Here is an 18,383-nt window from a genome sequence, read left to right on the forward strand (position 1 = left end):
AGGGAGTAGGCGCAGGTTTCCTACCTGACTTCGCCACACTCCCTTTAAGGCCCCCCCCAAGAAATTTTTGGGTTGTACTCACGGGCTTCCAGCCTTGTCTCCGTGCTGCCTCCTCATATCGCCTCCTCTCGGCTTTAGCTGCCTCCAGCTCTTCACGAGGAAGGCGATATTCTCCCGGTTGTGCCCACGGCCCCTTACCATCCAGTATCTCCTCCCATGTCCACGAATCCTGTGTAGGTGGGTCCTGTTGCCGCTTTCCATGCCGCTTGGTCCTGTATTGGTGAGTAGTTCTGTCACGATCGTGTGGAGGATTGACGGACCAAAACGCAGCTTTAGGAAAATAAGCCATCTCCTTTTTATTAACGAAGAAGGCACACGAAACAAAAACACTTAAACACTAAACAAAACAAGAAAACGATCGTGAAGCTAAACAACGATGTGCACACACTGGCTACAAACGTATCACATAGACAACTACTCACAACAAATGAAAGCCTATGGCTACCCTAAATAAGGCTCCCAATCAGAGACAACCGAAATCAGCTGTCTCTAATTGGGAACTCATTCAGGTAACCATAGACTCTCCTAGACAACTAAACATACATAGACAACGCTAGACACATGTACTCAACACAAACCCATATCCTACACCCAACAACCCCTTTACCATAGAATCACCCAAAACCAACAAAACACAAACATTCCCCATGTCACACCCTGACCTAACTAAAATAATAAAGAAAACAAAGAATACTAAGGTCAGGGCGTGACACTTGAGTCATTTTTTATCTGAACTTTTTCTCAAGTATGACAATTGGGTACTTTTTCCACCACTGGTCACAATAGATGATATCACCATAGTCTAAGACCGGTAGGAACTTTGACAGAAGGATCTGCTTTCTACTATTAAGCAATCGTGTTTCTATACAAGAAGCCCATTTTTATTATCAGCTTCTTAGGTAACTCATCTACTGTATGTGTTTTTCTTTAAAGACAACTTGTCGTCTATCCAAATTCTAAGATATTTATGAGCAGGGGCACGATCAATGTGGGCACCATCCAAGCTATAGATGCTAAAACATTTGAGTCATTATTGTGCGCTCTGGAAAACAAATGAGGAAGCATGTTATGAGAGGGCTTGCCTGGTCGCACAAGAAACACATCAGCACCCTTTAAAACGTATAGTCATAATACTTGCCAACTATCTGATATGAGATGAAATGAAAAGATCATCGAATCTCATCAAATAGTTCTACACTGGCTTATTTATTTGATAGGCCTACATGTGTTTTGCTTGAAACTCAGGAATGGGAGTGCATTGCATAGGAAAGATAGATGTAGGAATTGTACTGTATGTTCTTTATTCTATGATACATGTATTTTGACTTTGTAACCTTTACTGTGTATGACCTTTGAGTGTTGTTTAGAAACTGTTAGGAGGAGGGTCCAGAGATCTATCTGCAAGATGTCCTGCCCAAGGAAGTCACATTTCCTTTCTATTGCTTGTTTAACAATAAGTGGAAATCTCAAGAGGCCTGGCGTTTACATCAGTGAGAACCGTTTCACAAGGGGTAAGCCTATATATAGTATTATAATGATTTGTAGTAGTTTGCCTGATCAATAGCCTTTTGTCCAAATGAGGTAAAAAAATATTTCATTAACATGGACGTATGGTCTAAGGGCTATAAGATAGATGGTAGAAAGTGAGTCGTTTTTTGTTTGAATTTCATACAGTACTCTGCGTCACTCACCTCTACTCACATTTGAGTTCTTGAACAGAACCACGTCCATCTTCCAGTTTTTTTTACTGCATAGCTATCCGAGATGGAGCTAATCCTGACAATCTTCTTCACCTTCGCACTGTTCTACACAGGTAACCTTTTAAATTGTGTTGTTTGGTTCCAATTTGTTATTGGAGCCAAAATGTCAATATGTTCACCTTATTTCCACATACAGTAGTAGTTGGTATACAAGTGTATCTGTTAATTATTAGTTAGTGTGTTCGTTCAATATTTCGATGTTTTGATACTTTGTTCCTGTTATCTGGTGTAATCTTCATTAGCAGACACACTACAGTGCTACACTTGTGAGTCTGATGAGTGCAACGGAACAACGTTAGAGATGTGTTCTGGAGGAGAAGTGTGTTCCACTATGACAACAGTATTTGGTCATTTAGGTAAGTCTGGTTTGGAGTTGAGTCCGTTCTTGTCATGAATGGTTGCAATTCAATTCCAGGCTGATTACACTATAAATATGGTCCAGATTTTTTCCTGGTCAGAAAAACTCAGGGCCCTTTGACTTTAAAGTCGCTATGAAGTCATTTTTACTCCCCATCAGGCACCAGAGTCTCTAAGGCATGCACAACGAGAGAGGAAACCTGTGTATTCATGGATGCAACAACAAACATATCAATCAGTGGTGGATATTCACACACCTCCAACAGCATGTACTGCTGCAGCACGGACGGCTGTAACAAGAATACTCTCCCAGGTAACGTCAGACATCAAGTTTCGGATTTCTGACATTCACAAGCTCTCAGAATCACATTGATGACGTGGTTTCAGTATTTCATAGAAACACTATGGGCAACATTTTCTTTGTTTAACATTGTGCATAGTGAAAAACTTACCATAATAATCTGGCAGCATGATTTCATTTGATACTTTTCTTCAACAATGTGCATTATAAAGAGGCAACTATTTATGAATCGCTCAGTTCACTAAACTCACCTCCTTATAACGCACATTGCTGAAGAAAAGTTTTAAACAAGATCACACTGTGAGATTACAATGTGGTTTATGGCTCTTTTGCGTTAGGAAAATGTTTCTCCTATGTATTGTCAGTGCCTGATAAGTGGAGACTACTACTGATATAGGGCGGCAGATAACCTAGGAGTGTTGGCGGGAAGTGGGCTGGCAACCGGAGGGTTGCTGGTATCAAATCCTAGCTCCACCACTGTGGCAGCCCCCCGCACCTCTCCAAAACATGTACGTGTATTTACAGTATGTCTTTCGGAGGCGTTCGTTTATAAGTGGAAGTCACATGTCGGTTGGACCACTTGATTTGACCAATGATGTCATCTTAATCTTAATAAAGGACAGGACAGTGGCATGACATCTGAAGCATGTGTTAAGTGAATGTTTCTTTGCTTAGGCTACACAACTGAGAGACAACACAAGCACAGCCATTATGTCAAACACTCCAACCGATTGTAATCAAATAATTGATCAATCAAGGTCTTGATATTTAGTTTAAAATATGTAGGTTTAATTAAGGACTGGCATTACAGGATACTGACATGATTGTTTTTCACCTGTGGTACAGTGCTCAGTGACAAGCCCAATAAACTACAATGTTACACCTGCAAGAGTAAAGAGGATCAAGTCTGCAACACAATTGTACAATGTGTTGGAGTTGAAGACCACTGCTTCAAACATACAGGTAGTTCATTTTCAGTGACATGAAATCCCTTGGAAAGTATTTAACAGCTGCTTTAATTACTGTTTTTGTTTTTCATGTTGCTAGTGCCCGCTGGTGATGGAAGTAATGATGGACGACACCTGGGCTGTGCCTCCGCTGATGTATGCCGCTGGCCCGAGACAGCCCCCTCTACGTCTAACTTCAACTGCTGTGAAGGGAGTCTGTGTAACAAAGCCATGGGGATGGGACTGAGCTCTCTCCCTCTTCTGCTGGGACTCCTCATCCTCTCACTGGTCTAGTTAGTGGGAGGATTCATGTCATCCCAACCGTTAAGAGTGATATGTGTCCACAAGATCAGGAAATGTTGGAGGTGAATTTGTTAGTAGGAATTAGGAAGGATGATGATTTGTATAATGCTTTTAAAATAAATAGTAAAAAGTAGACCGTTTTAATATCTTTAATTTGGCACTCTACTCTGTAGTGGGATATGATTTTCATGGAACGTCTGGGGGTCTCGGTCAGCCTCACCTCAGGTTTTCACCCCGAGAGTAACGAGCAGGTGGAGAGAGTCAACCAGGATGTGGGTAGGTTTCTACGGTCATATTGCCAGGACCTGCCGGGGGAGTGTGCGGCGTTCATCCCCTGGGCAGAGATGGCCCAAAACTCACTCCGCCACTCCTCCACTAACCTCTCTCCTTTCCAGTGCATACTGGGGTATCAGCCGGTTCTGGCACCGTGGCATCAGAGCCAGATCGAAGCTCCTGCGGTGGACGAATGGTTCAAGCGCTCGGAGGAGACCTGGGACGCCGCCCATGTGCACCTACAACGGTCCGTGAGGCAGCAAAAAGAGGGCGCTGACCGCCACCGCAGCGAGGCCCCGGTGTTCGCACCGGGGGACCGGGTCTGGTTCTCGACCCAAAACCTGCCCCTCCGCTTGCCCTACCGGCAGCTGGGTCCGCGGTTTGTGGGTGCGGGAGGTTCCTCCGCCCCCTCTGGACATCGAGGGGGCCCTGGCGTATGCTGTTTGAGCTATCCTGGACTAGAGGCGTCGGGCGAGGGGCCTTCAGTACATTGTGGAGTGGGAGGGGTACGGTCCGGAGGAGAGATGCTGGGTGCCGGTGGAGGACGTTCTGGACCCTTCGTTGCTGTGGGATTTCCACCGTCTCCATCCGGATCGCCCTGCGCCTCGTCCTCCGGGTCGTCCCCGAGGTCGGTGTAGGCGCGCTGCTGGAGCCGCGCGTCAAGGGGGGGCTACTGTCACGACTTCTGCCGAAGTTGGTTCCTTTAGTTGCTCAGGCGACGTTCGGCGGTCGACGTCACCGGCTTTCTAGCTACTGCCGATCCACTTTTCATTTTCCATTTGTTTTGTCTTTGTTTCACACACCTGTTGTCAATCCCACAATCACTTGTTCATTATTTAACCCTCTGTTCCCCACATGGTTTTTGTGAGTGATTGTTTATTTGTACATTTCGGTCCGTCTGTGTGTGCTCAAGATGTTACTTTGTATATTTGTCTTTTTTGAGTAAAGCACGTTTTTTACTCGTATCTACTGTCCTTCGCCTGACTCTCTCACCAGCTACACACAGGACTCGTTACACTTATCAATAGTTCTTATCAAGTTGCAAATCACAGTGTATAGAGAACGATATGACTTCTTTCAGAAAATAATTTAGTAGATGTTTTTTCTCACTTGGAACCGATAGGTTCGCTAGACCTTATTCATGGTTTCTAAAGTTGGTGGAATTGTTAGATAATTAAGTCAAGGTCAGGATACAATTTATGTGTAAACACACCTCTGCCACACCTTCATTTATCTGATCTCCACCCCAAATGAATAGCGGGTGAATAGCACGCTATTCTCATGCTTAAATTCAAAGTCAGAATACGTACTGTATAGAGAGAAAAGTGCATAAAAAGGGAATAGCGTTCCATTTACGTGCTTAACTCGGGTCGGAATTGGGACCATAGTGATGGGGAAATCCACGCTATGTACGGTTAATAACAATGTGGGTTTCCTAATTTGTGTTTATGTTTGTTTTAAATTTCTGTAGGATTTTTACTTTTCAAAGTACTGTCGGAAGACTAGCCATAGGTGGGCTATGAGAGGTCCTAATAATAATAAACTATTAAAAAACCCTGTGTTTTATTGGTACCTGAATGAGGGAGTGTGTCCTGAGAGGGCTTGACCCAACAGGAGTATCTGTCTGGAGTCTGGAGCAGCATCCTGGACAAACTGTACACTGAGTCTACAAAACATTAGAAACACCTGCTCTTTCCGTGACATACATAGACTGACCAGGTGAATCCAGTGAAAGCTATGCTCCTTTACTGATGTCACTTTGATGAAGAGGAGGAGACAGGTTAAAGAAGGATTTTTAAGCCTTGAGAAAATTGAGACATCGATTGTGTATGTGTGTCATTCAGAGGGTGAATGGGCAAGACAAAATATTTAAGTGCCCTTGAACGGGGTATGGTAGTAGTCACGTTCAACAGTTTTCCGTGTTTATCAAGAATGGTCCACCACCCAAAGGACATCCAGCCAACTTGACACAACTGTGGGAAGAATTGGAGTCAACATAGGCCAGCACCCCTGTGAGATGCTTTCAACACCTTGTAGAGTCCATATCCGATGAATTTAGGCTTTTCTGAGGGAAAAAGGGGTGAAACTCAATATTAGGAAGGTGTTCCTAATGTGTTGTACACTTAGTACACTCAGTGTAGATCAGGGAATTGACCATTATGAAAATAGAGTCTATATGAATGATTAACTAAACATGATTTGTTCCAGTTTGACCTTACTGTGAGCACATAAAGGAATGCAAAGGTGACATTCACACAAAAAGGACGCCGTGTCAGCAGCAAATGTGTTGAGCAAATATTGTATATTTTGTTTGGCAGACCTGTGTGTCTGCTATGATAAACCAACCACTCTACAGCCCTTGGAAATATGGAGATAAATGTCACATTATAACAACACTGTCCCTGATACATTTGGGGGATTTGGGAAATGAATGATTAACTTACGTGGATAAGAAACGGTTTGAATAGGCTGAACTATCAGTAAATTATGTGAAACAGTTGAAAGACTCTTGAAAGACAGCTGTATTTGTAAGGAGCTCAGTTCATTTGTACCTCATAGCGGTCTATCTATCCACGATGAAGCTCATCCTGACAATCTCCTGCGCCTTCACACTGTTCTACACAGGTAACTTACTGAATCCATGTCGATTGGTTCTTACATATTTGTCAGTAGACCCAACATGTCCATATGTACACCTTATTTTGACATACAGCAGTTATGTTCAATTTGATGTATAATAACATGATGACGATTACAATTGATGAGTTTAGTTAATTATTTGTTTAACGATCGACCACTGTTGATATATATATATGTTTATATTTATTCATAATCTTGGATGTTTTGGTTTCTAGCTGACATGCTCAATTGCTACACCTGTCATTCTGAGGATAAAAACTGTCAGACAACAGTATTAAAGAACTGTGTGAAAGCAGTATGTTCCACCTTAACAAGCATAGAATATCCTTCAGGTAAGTATGGAGTTGACTCTGTTCTTGTAATAATGGGTTGTAATAAATTCCAGACTCATTACACATTGAAGTATTTTTTCCCCCCAATATGTTTTTATTTTATATTTCAAATGTACAATTGCACCATTGTTACAGTTTGCATTGTGAATGATTTTTAACCTCTCCTCTCTCCATCACATTCAGATTCCATCAGAGTATCTAAGGGTTGTACATATGTAGCCGAAAACTGTTATTTCATGGATAAAGTAACAGAACTGTCAATGAACAACGGATACTCACACGCCTCCCAATCCTCGTTTTGCTGCAACACAACAGGCTGCAACATAGACACCCTCCCTGGTAAGAACACCCATCTAGTCAAATGTACAAGCTCTCAGCTCTCCATTGATGGTCTAGTTTGAGAAAAGCAATGCTTGGTATTTATTAGTTTGCGTAGGTTGTTATTTAATGACATGGTTGTTAATCTGTGGTCTGGGCAGCCCTCAGTGACAAGCCCAATAAACTACATTGTCATACCTGGGTGAATGGTACTTATGAAGTTTTGCAATGCGTTGGAATTGAAGACCACTGCTTCAAATATAAACGTGAGTTCATTTTCACTGGCATGAAACCCCATGAGACGTGACACGTTTGAATTATTTTAATATTTTATTTCTAGATGTGCAGAGACATTGACAACAAGACATGTTTTAGAGTCTTTTTTTGTTTTGCATGTTGCCAGAGACCACTCCTGATGGGGGAAAAGACACCATTTATGGAGGCTGTGCCTCCAGTGACTCATGCCTCTGGTCTGCGATGCCCAACCAGACTAACCTCAACTGCTGTAAAGGGAGTCTGTGTAACAAAGCCATGGGGATGAGTCTGAGCTCTCTCCCTCTTCTGCTGGGTCCCCTCATCATCTCACTGGTCTAGTTAGTGGGAGGATTCATGTAATCCCAACCGTTGGTGTGATATCCACAATAAATTAATGTGTCACTATATTGGTACATCTAAGACATTTTAAATATAAGTAATATTATTGTGTTTGGATTTTAAATTTATTCGCAAAAGAAATGGAAATTGTAGAATTGCTTTAAAATCTGTAGTCACTCATGTCACTCTTTACTCTTTACTTGTACGTTACTGTATATTATAAACTGGGTGGTACGCGCCCTGAATGCTGATTGGCTGACAGCTGTGGAATGTCAGACCGTATACCACGTGTATGACAAAACATGTTACATTTTTACTGCTCTAATTACTTTGGTAACCCGATTATATTATGCCTTTATATAATTAAGCAATAAGGCCCAAGGGGTTCCTGGTATATTGGCCATATACCACGGATAAGGCCTGTATCCAGGCACTCTGAGTTGCATCGTGCTTAAGAACAGCCATTAGCCAATTTATATTGGCCATATACTACACCCCCTTGGGCCTTATTGCTTAATTATATAATGGCATAATATCACCACAAAACTATGTTACATACGGTACAGTGCAAAGATCAAGGTTGCTCCCTCTCTATCATCAACTTCAATTGTACTCTCTTCCTAAACAAAGGTCTTACACACATCTGAAAGCAGTAAAGGAAAAGGAAATAGAGAGAAGGACCACCAAACATCTGATGCTAAACCAAAGAATGTTAACGAGGCCATAAATATATTTTTATACCTTTTTACTATGTTTGATATGATGCCATTATCGGGTGAACGTAGCAGGGTAAAGTCAGGTCTGATGGGGCAGAGAGTAAACAAATTTAGGAGATAGGTTTATTCTCAGGTATATGATCATACCCTATATTTTAGCTTCTCTTAGTTTTCTCTGTACTGCTTGTAGCTAGCTGAGGGTTGTAACATGGCAGTGTGTACCCATTTATATCAACAGTTATTATCAATCAGTTATTATATGCTTAATGTGCTTTGGGACTAATAAAATAAAAGTAAATAATCCTATATGTGGATGCTTGTCATCTTTATTTGTATATTTTGTAAAGATGAATAATCCCACAGTGGCTCAGACACAGAGGCATCAGTGGTAGTGTACATAACCATGCGAACAGATAGCCACCCGGCTAGCTGTTAACAACAGCCCTCTTGTATCAGTGACGAAGACCCTCTTTGATTGTGGAATGGAAAGCCGGACCCTGGGCTGGTCTGGTTGTTGCCTTTGGTCTGTCATGCTAATCTTCAAAGAGGGAGACGAACTGAGACTCCTTGGTCGATGGGTTCCGGACACACACATACACTGGGTTCCCGGCACACAAACACATACACACACTCACTCAGACACACTCACCCACACTTACGCAGACACACACACAGACACACTCTCTCTCTCCCTCCCCCTTTCTCTCCTATGGAGGTCTATGCTGTTTACTCAGAGTTCACTTATCCCTTTGAAAGTGGACAAAGACAAATATTTTATATTATGCTGCTGATAATGCTTTTATTTCATCCCCACATCAGAACCCTGAATGATAATAAACATTTTCTGTTTTCTTTTGCCAGATTTGACATGTGTATCATCATGATGTTAGGATTGCTGATATTTACTGTACGCGACAGAAAGATGGAAAACCACAAACTGTTCATTGGTGGTTTGATCTTTTTAATCAGGAACAGAGAAAGTACATCTCAGATACTGTATAATGAATGAAGTAGTAGTACAATATTTAGTGTTCATGGCCAATGCTTTTATGTCCCATTTGCTTTTAGATTTATCAGTCTTTAAAGCTTCAAAATGTTATGTTCATACTATTTTCACAGGGAGATAGGATTGCTTGATGTGCTTTATACGTAAAACCTAAATAAAGTTCCCAAATAAGGTCATGCTATATTGGGGTCAGCTATTGGTTAGGACCAGCCCTTACCCTTGATAGAGGTCACTGGATTGGTTGGATGAGGTTGACTAGGGTAGCTGTTTGTACTCCACTGGTGCCACTTTGTGGCAGGAATTGGCAATTGCATGTTTCTGTATTTGGGATAAGATAAACGGTCCGTCTATGGCCCTGACGTCTTGCTCAACATTATACTTAAACATGTGGGATAGCCTAATACAAGGCCTACGATTGGAGACTGAAATTATTTTCCTGGAAATGGTGTGGTGATAGACTACCCTGCATGTTTCCTTTTGCGCACAACGTTTAACCATAGTTTATCACCTGTTGCAGTGCTTCTCATGTAGGCTAAAGTTAATATTCTCCTCAATCTTGAAAAGTTGGCACACAAACAGAAAGCGCGACTAGTTACCTAGTTAACCTATCTGGAAGAATGACAAGGGTTAGAGCCAGGAGGTAGCTTTTGTACCCCAAGCAACGGATGGTTCATTAATGCAAACACAGCGTTACTATGGAGGCCAGGACACAATCACTTTATACACAAACCCACCCACGCCACTGGGTCACTGGCAGTGGGCTGAAGAGCGGAGGAGGATAGGAGAACAGGGCAAAAATGGAAGATTCTCCGGCAGAGGACAGGAGATTCGAATTCATAGAGAAGTACGTGTTAAAAACTCTAAAACTGAAGCAAGACCGGTGGCAAAAATGTATTTCCACCGATGACAACAAGCAAGTTATTCAGGAGTTCTTGGACAAAACCGACCAAATTACACTGGTCGTGTCTCTGAATGCAGCTGGCCACTTGCTGCCCACTGTCGGGTTTCCAGCGACCGTTAAAAACAAGGGTGTTTACTTCGTCAAAAGAAGCAAAACAGCTCTAACCCCTGACTCAATGAAAAGTAATTTGGTATATGGAGACTTGTCCTACGCGCCGCTTGACCAGTTTTCTGCACTAGTGGAGGAGGTAAGAATTAAAGTACTGTAATGCTCAGTGCGCAGGACAGCTCACCTATTACAGGTGTGTATGTTACAAACAATTGAACTAAAATCAACGACAATACTTTACATAGGCATCTCATATTATTTTTAGGTAATGAAATGAGCAGTGGTGGAATAAGTACCCAATTGTCATACTTGAGTAAAGTTAAAGATACCTTCATAGAACATATCTCAAGTAAAAATGAGTCACCCAGAAAAACACTTACCTATGAAAAGCAAATGTATCTGCCAAAATATACTTATGTATCAAAAGTAAAAGTATAAATCATTTCAAATTGCTTATAATAATCAAATCGTACAGCACAATTTCCTTTTTTATTTATTTTTTATTTACCAACGGATAGCCAGGGCACACTACAACACTCAGACATAATTTACAAACTAAGCATTTTGTGTTTAGTGAGTCCTCCAGTTCAGAGGCAGTAGGGATGACCAGGGATGTTCTCTTGATAATTGATAAGTGAGTGAACTGGACCATTTTCCTGTCCTGCTAAGCATTGAAAATGTAACAAGTACTCTTGGGTGTCAGGGAAAATGTATGGAGTAAAAAGTAAAAGTAGTCCAACATATAAATAGTCAAGTAAAGTACAGATACCTAAAAAAATTACTTAAGTAGTACTTTAAAGTATTTTTACTTAAGTACTTTACACCACTGGAAATGAGTGAATAATAGCTATTGTTATTATACATTATTTTGTAATACTCTTTACTGTGATAAAGTTGATGTTATACTTATTCCTTTCAGGTTGTGGTCCCATTGCTGTCCAACAGCAGGAACCATAGTGAATGGCCTCAGGTGGTATCCCAGGACATTCAGCGCCATGTTCATTCCCTGAAGACCAATGTGTTTGTGGTGTCTGGCCAAGTGAAAGGCAAGACTCTGCTGCCTTTACCACCTGGGGCAGAGAGAGTGGAGCAGGCTGCCCTGGAGAGGGACAAGAGGTAACCTAACTGACCTGCTGTCTCATATTATAACAGGACATTACAACACAGTAGAGTTATGCATTATAACGTGCAATAACATTAGTGTTCAAATATATAGGTGTGTTACAACATATACACCTTTATTTCCCCAGACTTGATAGATATCAACATGTTTTATTATTCAGCTGGAGTCACCAGATCCTTAGGCTACCCTAACCCAGACCTAACCCCTAACCCCAGTCTCAAACCCCTGTCTAACCCATGTTATTGCCGCCTACAGGGGAGATGTAGTGGACAAGAGCATCATCCATGCCATTGAGTCAGTGGTGATAGAGTGGAGCCACCAGATTCGTGGGGTCCTGAAGAAGGACTCGTCTGAGCCTCTGCTGGAGGGAAAGAGTCCCACACCACACACTGAGATCAACTTCTGGAGCAGCAGGTCAGTACTGTAGTGGGCCTACACTATATGCCATGGCCCTGCGTTGTGCTCAGTAGGCAGGAAACAGTAGGATATTTTTTTTAAACAGTGGCCCATATATAAACAAATGTTTTTATTTCGATATGTATGCATATAAAAATGAATGTATATGGCACTACTTGTTTCACTCCAATGAACTCCTCTGTGTAGATATGCAGACCTGGAATGCATCCACTCTCAGTTCAAGTCCTCCAAGGTGACCAAGATGGCAGAGCTGCTGGATGCCATGGAGAGCAGCTACTACCCTGCCTTTAAAGACATGCTACAGGACGTTCTAGCAGGTAAACTAAAGCCCCGTTTTAACAAATCGGCGATAAAGTGAAACCGCACTGTGGGTTCAACTAATGTTAATGCTGTATTGGAGGTGTTCATTAGGTGCTACTAAAACTAAGACACCATGCAAGCTTTCTACTATCTTTGTGTCTGAAGGGACTGGGGACCCCGGATTGTCCTATTGTATTAGAATATAGTGAACTTGAACTTGTGTGTGTCTGATTCTGTATCTGCCTGTGTGTGTGTGTTTGTGTGTGTGCCCCAGCCCTAGAGGAAGCTAAGGACATTTGTACGTACCTTCGTCCGCTGCAGCGTCTCTTTGAGGACCTGGAGAGTGTGGAGTTCCTTGAGGTCAAGGGTCAGATCGGGCCTCTGATGCACGTTGTGTGTCTGGTGTGGTCCAACTCGCGCTACTACAACACCCCAGCACGCCTCATCGTCCTGCTACAGGAGACATGCAATCTACTCATACAACAGGTACGTACATGAATATACAGTCAATCATGTAATACTGGTGGTAGTAATAACTCCATGAAGTACGTTTCATCCATTTTGCAGTAATGCAACATATTCTCCAGTTGCATTGAAAAACAATTTTTGTTTTTAAATGACGTTCATGTTTTGATGTGTGTGCTTTACTTAGACGACTTACAAGACTGTGCTCATGACTACATTCATACAGTCTCATGAGGATATACTGTATGAATGTTGTGGATTTGACTGCTAACTGCTGTTTTGATTGTTGTATATGTACATGTATATCTATGGATATGGTCTTCATTTGACATCACAAACTCTGATATGTCCTCCACCTCAGGCACGGGTGTATCTGAGCCCAGAGGAGGTGCTAAAGGGAGACGTGTCTGAGAGCCTGCAGAAGGTCCAGACCTCACTGGACATCCTTAACACCTTCAGACTGACCTATGAGGAGAAGAGGGCCAGCCTGGGCCAGTACCAGAGGAAGGGCAGGGAAGTCCGACCGTGGGACTTCCACCCACTCATGGTTTTCTCTGGCCTCGACCGCTTCATCGACCGGGTCAAAACCCTTGAGGTGAGGATCAATGAATAGAAACAGGGTTTACTTTTTTAAAATCTATTTTTTAATTTGCTTTAGAAACATTTATGGAATATTGAACACATCAAAGTAGTGAAATTACACCCTACAGACATCAATATTGTACAGATATCAGGATTCATATCTATTCAGTCCAAACACACACATTAATAAGCCAAACATACTGTGTACTAGGGTTGGGCGGTATTAAGATTTTCATACCATCATACAGTTCCTGTACCATACCAGGATATACGGTATTACCGGCAGTGTACACAAGGGGCACTATTTCTTTCCAAACCCCCCAAAAAATATCAAAGAAAAGTATTGATCCAAGCTAGCCACTTAACTAGCAAGTTAGCAAACCAAATGCATAGCTGGAGCCCTGAGCTGGAGATCATTTATTAATCACATATTAGTCCCCCCCTCCCGGATTGTTTTGACGGTAATGAAAATCATACAGTCGTTATTTCAAAATACCCTCTTATACGGTATATACTGTATACCGCCCAAGCCTACTGTTTACCATAAACACCATAACCGCAGCCAATACACTACATTACATGATTGATGTTTAACAGGGTCTCCTCTGTGTTTGTCCCCCTCTGTTCCTGTCTGTAGGATGTCCTCCTGACAGCAGTAGACCTGTTAAAGCTGGAGAAGGTGGAGTTTGGAGGCATCCGAGGCAGAGCTCTAAGCCAGCAGGTCCTGTGGCTCCACCAGGAGTTCCTGGACACATATAAAGTCCTCACTGAGAAGCCCTACGACTGCCTCGACGTCAACAATACGGTACAGCAGGGTTCCCCAACTGGTGATTTTATTTGGCCCCCAAAGTTTTTTGAGCAAAAAAAATATATATCATATATATATCTTTTTTTGTGAATTGTTGGACATTAAAGACTGTAAAAATACCAGAAAAAAAGCTGTTACAATTGATTGTTCCAAAGTATTCCCACTAATTGTAATTGTATACAAGTCTAAGCAAGGTTTGAAATTATGATGTTTTAGTCAAATATTATATCTCTTTGGGCTTCTTGCTGTCAATTTGCAAATTATTTGTAATTATGTTCCTGCCCCCCGACCATCCACTGAAGAAGAAATCGTCCCGTGGCTGAATCTAGTTAATGATCCCTGCATTACACTATAATGAAGAAGGAATATGGGAACAAGGGGCAGTTGTATGGACGCAGATTAAGTTAATAATAATCTACTGTAACAGCAGATATAGTTAATATTGGCCAAACACACTTGAAGTGAAGTAATTTCTTTGTGGGCTGTCTAAAAGCGCTGTCAAAAAGGGCTTGAAAGGGCTGTCTAACTATCTGACTGTGTGTGTGTGTCTCAATGTAGGAGTTTGAGGCAGACGTGTGTGAGTTCAGATGTAAGGTGGAGGATACAGACCGTCGTCTGGGAGCAGTCTTCTGTCAGGCCTTCGATGATGCCTCTGGACTGGAGCACACATTCAAGGTGAGGAGAGGCTACACACACACACACACACACACACACACACACACACACACACACACACACACACACACACACACACACACACACACACACACACACACACACACACGCACACACACACACACTGATACCCTACTGTCCTCCCTGCAGGTGCTGGATATGTTTGGCAGCCTGCTAGAGCGACCCCTCGTGGCAGCGGATGCTCTGGACAGATATCCTCTCCTTATCAGCCTGTTTGACAGAGAACTAGACTGCTGCAAACTGCTCTTCAACAAACACACACACACACAGGAGGAACTGGGTAAATCACCTTGCTTTTAACTCATACCATTTTATATCATCATGTCGTACCAAAGTAATACATGTAAAGAAATCACCAACACTCTTGCTATGATGAACGTTTGACCGTTTACTAGTTCACCTGCTACTGTTATCACTGCTGCCACATGATACTGTTTCTCCAGAACCTTTACCTCTCTAGGTAGTTCTACAATCTGTGTGTGTCTATCACTCCAGGTTATACTCCTGTGAATAGGAACATGCCAGCTGTAGCAGGAGGTATGAGGTGGGCTCAGCAACTACAGGAGAGAATCCAGATCCCCTTCTCCATGTTCAGATACATCACCTACCCGTGAGTCTCCTCTCACCCCGCATCGCTACTTTACCCATTAGATTCTGCTGCTGGTGGTTGTACCAGTATTAGCTTAGCAGAAGTTCAGCCTTTGTGTGTGGTGGTTTCTTCTCAGGTGTCTGGAGTCTACAGCAGGAGAAAGAGCCGTACAGAAGTATGAGGAGATGATGCAGTTACTGGATAGGTATTTTAACTCTATTTTATCTCTGTAACTTCTAATAGTATTTTATAGTATTTTTCTTCAAACCCCCCCCGATATCTTTTCTGCTACCACTTTCTGAACAACTCTATTGAAATGCGTTTAAAAAGAAAATCCCGTAAGCTTATTGAAATGCAGCATTTCTTTCTAGTGTAAATCCGTGTAGTGGATTACGTGTATGGAAGGAAGGGCCACAGCGGAATAGCATGGAGACATGGAGCTCCAGTCGTGATTTATGTTTTCATTGTGGCAGTGTGGTTCTGTGGATTATTTCACGGAGCTCTCATAATCTCATATGCTCTGTCGTCATACTAATACCCTGTGTACAATGGCCCTACACAACACGTCCAACATAGGAACCTGCAAGACAAAGCATTCTATTGTGTTTCAATTATGTTCTCTCTCTCTCTGTGTGTGTGTGTGTGTGTGTGTGTGTGTGTGTGTGTGTGTGTGTGTGTGTGTGTGTGTGTGTGTGTGTGTGTGTGTGTGTGTGTGTGTGTGTGTGTGTGTGTGTGTGTGTGTGTGTGTGTGTGTTATTTATTGTGTTACTATTTTCTTTTTGTATCTATTTGTTAAATTCCTTACTTTTTAACGGCATTGTTGGTAAAGGGCTCGTAAGTAAGCGTTTCACGGTAAAGTCAAAAAGAATTGTATTCGCCGCGTGTGACAAATACGATTTGATTTGATATGCGCACGTACACACATAACCACTCACATTCCGTTGCACCAAATGTGCAATATCACCCATTCCATTGTTGTCCCTGCACCCAATCTAATATACAACGATGAACAACATGTGTCCCCTGCATCCTGCTCACTCCAGTCAGACTTTAGGGACCTTGTTATACTGTTGTAATCAGCAGCGCTGCTTACATATTCCAGTCAGCTATTAAAGGCATTCACACAAACACACGCACGCACACACACGTACACACACAGACACACACACAGTCATTATGCTAACACTAAACACTGTGATTTATAGTTTTAGCCCAGGCGTTTGATTGCCTCAGCGTCTGCTGTGCCTAACTCGGGAGATGAACCATCAGCAGGAATCCAATAAGGACCTCAGTGCTCTGAAGCCCTCACCATAAACAGTCTATTTACAGATTGGTACAGCCGTCCAGGAGCCTGACATATTGTCTGTTCTCTGTAGTGAATGAATCCGTTTAGTCGTCCCCTACTGTATGTTCCTCCTCCTTTACTAGACTCCCTGTGTAGGTGATAAATTCAATAAATGAAATCAGCCACCCGAGCCTGTTCACCCTGCTATGATCTACAAGGCGGAGACAGTACAGGTGCATCAAAGCCGGGACCGACAGACTGAGATACAGTTTTTTCCTCCAGGCCATCAGACTGTTAAACAGTCACCTCTAGCCTTATTCACTGTTCTCTCTACCCTGCATCTTAGAGACTGCTGCCCGATGTATATAGAGAACACTGGTCACTTTAATAGTGTTTACATACAAAACACACCGTGTTTATATATGTCTATATACAGTGGGGCAAAAACCGATTTAGTCAGCCACCAATTGTGCAAGTTCTCCCACTTAAAAAGATGAGAGAGGCCTGTAATTTTCATCATAGGTACACTTCAACTATGACAGACAAAATGAGGGGAAAAAATCCATAAAATCACATTGTAGCATTTTTTATGAATTTATTTGCAAATTATGGTGGAAAATAAGTATTTGGTCACCTACAAATAAGCAAGATTTCTGGGTCTCACAGACCTGTAACTTCTTTAAGAGGCTCCTCTGTCCTCCACTCGTTACCTGTATTAATGGCACCTGTTTGAACTTGTTATCAGTATAAAAGACACCTGTCCTCAACCTCAGTCACACTCCAAACTCCACTATGGCCAAGACCAAAGAGCTGTCTTAGGACACCAGAAACAAAATTGTAGACCTGCACCAGGCTGGGAAGACTGAATCTGCAATAGGTAAGCAGCTTGGTTTGAAGAAATCAACTGTGGGAGCAATTATTAGGAAATGGAAGACATACAAGTCCACTGATAATCTCCCTCGATCTGGGGCTCCACGCAAGATCTCACCCCGTGGGGTCAAAATGATCACAAAACAGTGAGCAAAAATCCCAGAACCACACGGGGGGACCTAGTGAATGACCTGCAGAGAGCTGGGACCAAAGTAACAAAGCCTACATCAGTAACACACTACGCCGCCAGGGACTCAAATCCTGCAGTGCCAGACGTGTCCTCCTGCTTAAGCCAGTACATGTCCAAGCCCATCTGAAGTTTGCTAGAGAGCATTTGGATGATCCAGAAGAAGATTGGGAGAATGTCATATGGTCAGATGAAACCAAAGTATAACTTTTTGGTAAAAACTCAACTCGTCGTGTTTGGAGGACGAAGAATGCTGAGTTGCATCCAAAGAACACCATACCTACAGTGAAGTATGGGGGTGGAAACATCATGCTTTTTTGGCTGTTTTTCTGCAAAGGGACCAGGACGACTGATCCGTGTAAAGGAAAGAATGAATGGGGCCATGTATCGTGAGATTTTGAGTGAAAACCTCCTTCCATCAGCAAGGGCATTGAAGATGAAACGT

At 42.3% G+C, this 18,383-nt stretch overlaps 3 protein-coding genes across 5 annotated transcripts in view; all 3 read left to right on the top strand.

Moving 5' to 3' along the window:
• Positions 1-1,511: 1,511 nt before the first annotated feature.
• On the top strand, positions 1,512-4,311 carry LOC129828486 (phospholipase A2 inhibitor and Ly6/PLAUR domain-containing protein-like). Of its 3 annotated transcripts, none has more exons than XM_055889519.1 (6): positions 1,512-1,571; positions 1,735-1,873; positions 2,066-2,176; positions 2,338-2,490; positions 3,325-3,441; positions 3,526-4,311. In XM_055889519.1, the coding sequence occupies exons 2-6, from the start codon at positions 1,825-1,827 to the stop codon at positions 3,717-3,719; spliced, it is 624 nt and encodes a 207-aa protein (XP_055745494.1). In that variant the 5' UTR covers positions 1,512-1,571; positions 1,735-1,824; the 3' UTR covers positions 3,720-4,311. The 3 variants fall into 3 exon arrangements, with proteins under 3 accessions (XP_055745494.1, XP_055745492.1, XP_055745493.1); XM_055889517.1 differs by having other exon boundaries at positions 2,063-2,176; positions 3,526-3,857; XM_055889518.1 differs by having other exon boundaries at positions 1,519-1,571; positions 1,780-1,873; positions 2,063-2,176; positions 3,526-4,220.
• A 2,266-nt stretch (positions 4,312-6,577) lies between these two features.
• Positions 6,578-7,885, top strand: LOC129828508 (urokinase plasminogen activator surface receptor-like). Its single transcript, XM_055889535.1, has 5 exons — positions 6,578-6,626; positions 6,857-6,973; positions 7,157-7,312; positions 7,453-7,557; positions 7,695-7,885. Exons 1-5 carry the CDS (start codon positions 6,578-6,580, stop codon positions 7,883-7,885), a joined length of 618 nt encoding a protein of 205 aa, XP_055745510.1.
• Positions 7,886-10,202: 2,317 nt separating this feature from the next.
• The window catches only part of dnah9 (dynein, axonemal, heavy chain 9), a 130,601-nt gene continuing 122,420 nt past the window's right edge, over positions 10,203-18,383 (top strand). The window contains exons 1-11 of the mRNA XM_055890440.1: positions 10,203-10,755; positions 11,536-11,732; positions 11,995-12,153; positions 12,343-12,473; positions 12,731-12,942; positions 13,283-13,516; positions 14,141-14,308; positions 14,870-14,986; positions 15,137-15,287; positions 15,503-15,617; positions 15,733-15,801. Coding sequence (XP_055746415.1) covers positions 10,405-10,755; positions 11,536-11,732; positions 11,995-12,153; positions 12,343-12,473; positions 12,731-12,942; positions 13,283-13,516; positions 14,141-14,308; positions 14,870-14,986; positions 15,137-15,287; positions 15,503-15,617; positions 15,733-15,801 — 1,904 coding nt within the window. The 5' untranslated portion in view covers positions 10,203-10,404. The remainder of the gene's footprint in view (positions 10,756-11,535; positions 11,733-11,994; positions 12,154-12,342; positions 12,474-12,730; positions 12,943-13,282; positions 13,517-14,140; positions 14,309-14,869; positions 14,987-15,136; positions 15,288-15,502; positions 15,618-15,732; positions 15,802-18,383) is intronic.

Source organism: Salvelinus fontinalis, chromosome 30 (genome assembly GCF_029448725.1).
Source record: "Salvelinus fontinalis isolate EN_2023a chromosome 30, ASM2944872v1, whole genome shotgun sequence".
Classification (NCBI taxonomy): Eukaryota; Metazoa; Chordata; class Actinopteri; order Salmoniformes; family Salmonidae; genus Salvelinus; species Salvelinus fontinalis.

Bases quoted from the DNA above. Each gene is read 5' to 3' on its own strand.
- LOC129828508 (XM_055889535.1), top strand. From the start codon at position 6,578: ATGAAGCTCATCCTGACAATCTCCTGCGCCTTCACACTGTTCTACACA. The intron at 6,627-6,856 runs GTAACTTACTGA...TTTGGTTTCTAG, and splicing joins CTTCACACTGTTCTACACAG to CTGACATGCTCAATTGCTAC. The intron at 7,558-7,694 runs GTGAGTTCATTT...GCATGTTGCCAG, and splicing joins CCACTGCTTCAAATATAAAC to AGACCACTCCTGATGGGGGA.
- LOC129828486 (XM_055889517.1), top strand. From the start codon at position 1,825: ATGGAGCTAATCCTGACAATCTTCTTCACCTTCGCACTGTTCTACACA. The intron at 1,874-2,062 runs GTAACCTTTTAA...AATCTTCATTAG, and splicing joins CTTCGCACTGTTCTACACAG to CAGACACACTACAGTGCTAC. The intron at 2,177-2,337 runs GTAAGTCTGGTT...ACTCCCCATCAG, and splicing joins AACAGTATTTGGTCATTTAG to GCACCAGAGTCTCTAAGGCA.